Source organism: Oryzias latipes, chromosome 7 (genome assembly GCF_053564925.1).
Source record: "Oryzias latipes strain Hd-rR chromosome 7, Olatipes_Hd-rR_3.1".
NCBI lineage: Eukaryota > Metazoa > Chordata > Actinopteri > Beloniformes > Adrianichthyidae > Oryzias > Oryzias latipes.
The window spans coordinates 29,424,269-29,431,389 of NC_136243.1; the positions used below are offsets into that span (position 1 = coordinate 29,424,269).

Below are 7,121 nucleotides of genomic sequence, written 5' to 3' on the forward strand. Positions count from 1 at the left end.
GAGACTTACAAAAATTTCAAAATTCCAAAACTGTGTCTGGTATTTTGATCAGATATCTCTAAAAGACGTGGGGAGTCTGGTTCTTCTTTAAAGAAGGAATATGCAAGATTAATGATCCAAACTTAAATGTTCTGTTCTGGGGAAGCTGTCCTGCTATTACTCATTTCTCCATTTAAATATCCCTCACTAACATAAATTCTAAAACAAAACGCAACACACAAGAATCACAACAAACATGTGTTATTGTGGGATCCTTAAACTGAAACAAGTACCAAAAGAAATGTGTGTGTGTATATATATATATATATATATATAGATATATAGATATATAGAGATAGAGATAGAGATAGAGATAGATAGATAGAGAGAGAGATCATCTTTCTATTCGATAATAAAAAGAGAAAAAAGAAAAAAAGACGAAGGTAAACCAAAAAGAAAATAAATATTTTATTAATTTATCCTATTTAAGACATAATGTCTTTTATTTTGAAAGGAACATGCATGCTGGTGTCAAAATTGAAAGAAGTTAAAATAGTTAAATATAGAAAAATAAAACATTGTTAACATTGAAAACATTGATAATTGTTACAACAATTATCGTAAGTTTTTTTTAAAAGCTGCATTTCATAAAAGAATGTCCTAATGTTCACAAAAACATTAAGTGTATCTTTCTAATTGTTGAGGTGTGACTTTTATTGGGTTTTGGTCAGTAAAAAACTAGACTAAATGGTTCTTTTAGCATCAGACCCTACAGACCATAAACTCTCACCACCCCCCACCCCCCCACCCCCGCCGTCAGACTGATGAACATTAGATAACCGTCTTTATGTATAACAAACTTATGTTTTGTGTATATATGCTACTTGTTTTTTGTGCTCTTTTCTTTCTCTTTAAAGCGTGTACAGTGATCCCTTGTTTTTCGCGGGGGTTACGTTCCAAATAGAACCCGTGATAAGCAAAACCCGTGAAGTAGAAACCTTTATTTTTTTTTACAATTATTATACAATGAAATTCACTATTATACATTGAAAAGAAAGAACAAACCATTTAACAGGCTAAATCAATTGTTTTTTTAAAGAATAAAAGTAATTAGAAACGTTTTTTCAACAAATAACTTCTGTAGTGTGCTGTCAAATAATAATTTCAATCATCGATAAGAACAGAAGGCTTTAAATTGCGGAGATTAGCCCCGCCCACCGCGACCCGAGTAGATTAAACGGAAGAAAATTTAAAATGATTATGAAAAAAATAAAAAAGTACAGTGGGACAGATGGTGACTCCGGTCTTCTTTTTCACTGCTCTTCATACTGAGCCGCTGCATCCTCTGCAGCGTTTTTTCCTTCTGAAGCCCGCGGTGCAGCTGCAGGTGTGTTTGTTCGGGAGAGGAACATAGTGATAGGCAGTTGTTGTCGCTCTTTTTTCTTCTTTGCTAAAGATCCTTATACACCGACATGCCACCATCGATTATGTTGGAGAACTGTAATGAACGGCTCATCAAAGGGTCCCATTCTTGAGCTACTCGCTGAGTGACTTTTTAGCCAATCAGAATGCAGAACACAATGCACAATCCAAATCCGTGAAGTAGCGAAACCGTGAAAAGTAAACCGTGATATAGCAAGGGATCACTGTACTCATTCACTTCAAAAAAGGCAGTAGAAATATTCTGATTTTGAAATACATTTTCACACTTAACCACGAAATGATCGAGTATCTGCAAGTGTTTCTCCCAATGTACCCCATGATTCCTTCCACTCAGGTTATTATCCTTTTGCCCTGGCAACTAATAATAACTTTGTGTCTGTGCTGCTATTCTGGGCCATGAGGGCTGGCAGAGCTCAGCGTGGGGACGTTTGTGAGGAGGGGGCTGAAAAGACTTCCTCTGTCTTTCTGAGTTTCTTTCTTCGCTAACGGAGCAGCTGGGGTGGAGAACATTTGGAGACAAACGTTCAAATGCTAATCGTTGATCTGTGGCTAACAAGGACCAGGACCCTGACATAAAAGCCAGATTTTTTTCTTTGACCTTCAAACGTGGACACTTTTATATTTTCCCTGTTGGATTTACCTTGGATTAACTTGTGGGGCAGCTGGAAAACTAAATTTCATTTGGATTGAGTGGGTTCCTCTGGACAGAAACATGATTTAACAGCTGTGTGGCTTCCTGTGAGAGCCGGACAACAAGAGCGACTGACAACAGGCCAAATCTGACAGACGTTAGAGTGTAGTGACAGCAGGTAGGAACAATGTGCTTGTGTCTACTTAATGATCTGTTCGTCTCAGCTATTATGAAGGATTCTTTGACCTTTGGTTCAAATTCCAGCTGCGTTCTGCTTCATGGGATTGATAAGTAACAAAAAAAAGCTCTGATGAATCACTAATCCAAATGGTTTGCCATCATAAATATCAAATTTTGCTGTTACACATTAATTTATAATTTTTCCACTTTTCTAAAATCACCATTTTGCTCAATTTTCACGTTAATTTTGTTTTTCTCATAACCGATACGTTTGTTTTCAGAAAAGCTTTTTTTTATTATAATGAAAACTGCAAAATACAAGTGTTTGACCCATAGAGTCTAGCGTGATTTTTCTAATTTTTAATAATATTTTGTAGTTTTTTTTCTTTAAGCCACAAAAAGATGATTACATTTACACTTTATGCACTAAAGTGAGCAGAAATATATGCAATTTCAACACAAGAAGCCATCTAGGTCTAAAAAGAGAAGCAATAAAGCTGTAATGTCACTGATAACCAGGAACTCACTGGCTTTAAACACCTTGTTGGTTTTAGATCATCTGATTATCCTTTATCTTCAGAGGATATGAGGAATCTTTCTGAATGATTGAATACCACCTGAACCGTCAGTCAGTTTTATCATTTATTTTTCTCGAGGATTCCGTACTTGGTAGTAAACCAAGTTGGGATATTTCAGAGCAACTGACAGTTAATTAGTTTGGGATGTAAATCTTCAGCTTGTCAGTCATTCTGTATTTGTGCAAAATACCTTGCTCCACATTCCTTTGAATTGTAAGAAACGTTTAAAGTCCCACTCTAACTATATTTGTTTCTATTAAAAAGCGTGCAGTGGCATTGTAATTATGATCATAGTGTTTGTTTTTAGCTCAAATCAAAAAGCCTATGTCATATTGAAGACATTAGAAACTAGCCTTTGGGTTATCAAAAAAAAGCTGTTACAACAGTTGAAACATGATCACATTTGAGACTTTAGCAGAATCCTTTACCTTTTTTTTATTTTTGTTTTATTTGTTTCTTACCTGTTTTATTTGGCTATTATTATGGCGGTAATTGGTGAATTTTTATTTTGTACATTTTCCTGGTAAATGTGACAATTTTGTCATTTGCACACAGTGAGGAGTGTCAATGTTTGCTATTCTGTATGTGCTATATTTGTCAATAAAGTTAAATTGGAAAAAATCTCGCCTTTGGGTTGTGGGTGAGACTGGTAGCGTGAAAGTTAGCCTAGCTAATTTCCCAGCATGCCTTTGTTGTCGCTCTCTTCCGCCAGCGACAAGGACCTCACAAGCCCAAGCCACCTTTATCTTGGCAAAAAAAATGGCGAGTTATATAAGAGGTATGCAGTGGTACAATTTATAGCCAGGTGGCACCTCAGACGTGGAAATAAAGACGTACATGAATCAATTTGTCTGCAAGTGGAGAATTCGGTATTGGAACGGAAACAGCGAGATTTTAACCCGCCCACGACAGTAGCTACGTCATAAACTTGTGCTTTTGAACACCCGCCGGTTCCATCTGTACAGTTTTCAACCGCAGTCATGATCTTGAATTATGCCATACATGCGCTCCACTATGAGAAATGCCACAATAGTATGTTATAATCCCATTTTTCGCTGGAGTGAGTCTTTAAGTAACTCTGAATAAAAGTGACTCATAAATGACTAACCCCGAACTGGAATTGACAGAATGAAACGTCTACCTCTTTATGTGTAACCCCAGTGTTAGAGAATTAAGGAGCCATGTTTGTTGGTAATTTGATCATTTGTGGTTATAGTCGGGGCCAATTTTCCTTTTTCGACAAGCCCTCAGAGGCTTTTTGATGCAACTGCAGCAGGTTTGAGTTAGTTTTATTTTGAAGAGAACCTCAATCTGATACCAAAGGACTGTTTACTTGGAATATTTTACCATCTTTTTCTTCATTTCTATATCAAGTTTGGCTTTTGATCACCTTTTAATTCAAAATATCCAGCAAAATATTTTTTTTTCACAACATGGCACTTTTGTCCTGTTGTAAAACCCAGTTCTTTGCAGATTTCAGCACAGAAAGGGACATTTTTTAAGGAAGTACATGTTTTTATGAGACCGTTTGAAATCAGTTGTCGTAACCCTTTAACATTAGGAGTAGGGTCATCTAGACCCACTAGACAGTGCTCTGAACCTTTTTTCTTCAATGATTTGTGAACCTCACTGGTGTCCATGGATTACATGAAATCTTTCCACCTTTATCCACCTTTGTCATGGTAGGGAGAACACGTCAATGTAAGGGTGGGGTCATCTAAGATAGCACAAGGGTTAAAATGAACAAAAGACATCAGAATAAGAACTTCTTGCATATAAATAACAAGTTTGTTATTTAGTCTTTGAGGTTTTGCCAAAACATCAGATAAGCTAACATAAATGTGAGACCACTTTATGGGGGTATGAAGGAGGAGCTTTCAGGCATTATTCTCAGGCATTCAGATGTGTCTCATGCACAGAACTGAGAGGATGCCATCATGTTTTAATGAGTAACTGACCAGCGGTGTCACCTCTATCAACAGTCGTGACCTTTCATTCAAAACAGGAAGGGATGTCACGGCCTCCTTCATCTCAGACCACTCCTCAGTTCTACAGAGTCAGTGACAGAGATCTGACCGAGATTGAGCTCCATTCTGTGGACTCCATCAACGATCTGCACCGAACCCACGCTGAGCACAGCCACAAAGGTACACACCCTCCAGAGACCGCCCCAAAACTGCCCACACTCCTAACTGACCCCACCGCTGGTGCTTTCAGGGGTGAAGCCTCCTCCTCGCCCGGCATACACGCCGTCCCTGAACGGCAACCTGTACACACGTGACGGAGCAGCTGCCAATCACAGAGGTCATCCACTCAGCAGCAAACTGCAAGGCCATCTGCAGGACCTGATGAGGCCAGGTTCATCTCGAGCCTACGCCATGACCTGCGCTGGTATTACAGTACTCCTGATGACGGTGCTGCTCGTATTCTACTTCTTAGGTGGGAAATCATGCCGGACAATCAAACGTCAAACTGAGTGGATTTGTGATCTAGTAGATTTGTGTCCGTTTCCTTCTTTAGTCCAGCAGGGCGGGGCCATCCGGATGCTGACCGAAGCAGTCAGGGAAAAGGAGGCTGCAGCCGCCCAGCTGACCCTGCTGATCCAAGAACTGCAGGCGCTGAGGCTGAACCTGACAGCCAGGAGAGGCGGGACATGAGGAGCGCACGCACAGGCCATGCAACGCTGTGTGGCCTCACATACGCTTGTTTCAGGGCCGGAGGGACAGCCGCAAAAGTGAATGCAATTTGGATTAAACGCTGCTGGCAGAGTTACACTTCTCACATATGTGCTTTATTACAGTACTCTACGAAACGTATGTTCAATAAAAGTATCTTCAGCACACAGGCACTCATTCAGAAGTATCTAAACCAGGGATCAACGACCTTTTTGAGGACACAGGACATTTTACGAGGTCTGAGGAGTACAAAGGGTTACAGGACTTGTTTCCTCCAAAGTTTCCAAAAAACAAAACCACAATCTATTAAAGTAGTAATGATTATAATAATCAGCAGTAGTTAATTTAAGACCATGAATTGATTGCTCACAATAGTAATAATATTTAAACTAGAGTTTTTTGAAAATGAATTTTTCTACAATAAACACACATTTAGTCTAAAAGCATGAATACAAACAAGCAGTTTCTGGGACTATAATGTCAAATTTTAGCAGCAAGAATCTCAAAATGTTCATCTTGTGTTTGTGAATGAACATTTAGAGCTTTTTGTCTCTCTGTAAGTAACATTTCATTGCGCGAAAAAGAAGACGGCAGCTGTGAAAACATCACCATAGCCTGTTGATGTAAATGCAGCAAACAACAGACACAAAAATAAAAGCAGACTCACCACCCGGAGCGAAAGCCTGAAACATGGGAGGGCACTGATTGTGACACCAGGATTATTGTCATGAAAATGTTAAACATAATTTCAAAGTAAAAGGTTTTCTTTTTAAAGCAGATGAACATTTTGGGAATTATTATTTTATACTAATTCTCTTTCCAGTTCACTTTATCACGGCAATAGAAACCCTCTGAAAGTAGATGTGGACCCGGCAGGACAAACAGAGTTCCTGGTTTCACTTCACTGGATCATAATCATGAAGAAGAATTTAAGAACAATGCCCTTCAAGGCTTTTCTACGTTCATTGGCCTTATTTTATTATGAGAAGCACCAGTTAGCAGCAACCAAAAGATAAATGCCTTAATGTTGTTCATAACACTAACCCTGAGTCCGATTTGCCGCCCTGACCCTTTTTAAATGCACTATATAGGGTTTTATTATTTAGAAAATAGGATGGGAATTCGGACACAGCCTCCATATTAAACTGACATGTGATTAAGTTGGGTATCCGTCGTGGATGATGTTTTACTGAAATGGATTCCCACAGGATGCAGGCTACGATATGCTGCGGAGACAATTTTTATTTGACATAGAGAAGGAAGCCCCGCGTTTGCAGGGCATCAAAAAATTAAGTAAAACTCTTGTTGTTCCTCTCCACGGAAATCTTTAGTAAAAGGCGAAAGATTTATACGATCTGAAGAGAAACAAGAGTGCTGCCATACATACGTCCGTGCTACCAACCCCATTCTCCGCGATACAGATCAGACTAACGGTTCAACAAAAAAAAAAAACAATAATAATACAGAATTGAATAAAAGCATAACGATAGAAAAATATATGCATGTTGTTTTACTGGGAAAAAAATCAGACATATAGCAAATTAAACATTATTCAACAAAAAAAGTTTTGCGTTGTGGAACCAAATGCATTGTGGGAACATGGCGGCGTTAACCACGCCTCCCGAATTTTGAACG

At 38.7% G+C, this 7,121-nt stretch overlaps 1 protein-coding gene and 1 non-coding gene across 3 annotated transcripts; one reads left to right on the forward strand and one right to left on the reverse strand.

The window, feature by feature from the left end:
• The first annotated feature begins 1,895 nt into the window (after positions 1–1,895).
• Positions 1,896–5,583, forward strand: si:dkey-20d21.12 (uncharacterized). 2 transcript variants are annotated; one of them, XM_004070325.5, is made up of 4 exons: positions 1,896–2,231; positions 4,817–4,958; positions 5,029–5,250; positions 5,332–5,583. In XM_004070325.5, exons 2-4 carry the CDS (start codon positions 4,823–4,825, stop codon positions 5,466–5,468), a joined length of 495 nt encoding a protein of 164 aa, XP_004070373.1. In that variant the 5' UTR covers positions 1,896–2,231; positions 4,817–4,822; the 3' UTR covers positions 5,469–5,583. The 2 variants fall into 2 exon arrangements, with proteins under 2 accessions (XP_004070373.1, XP_004070374.1); XM_004070326.5 differs by having other exon boundaries at positions 1,900–2,231; positions 4,794–4,958.
• A 1,164-nt stretch (positions 5,584–6,747) lies between these two features.
• Positions 6,748–6,861, reverse strand: LOC111947707 (U5 spliceosomal RNA). The gene has a single exon (XR_002873599.1). It is a non-coding gene; the product is annotated as a U5 spliceosomal RNA (small nuclear RNA).
• Positions 6,862–7,121: the final 260 nt, after the last annotated feature.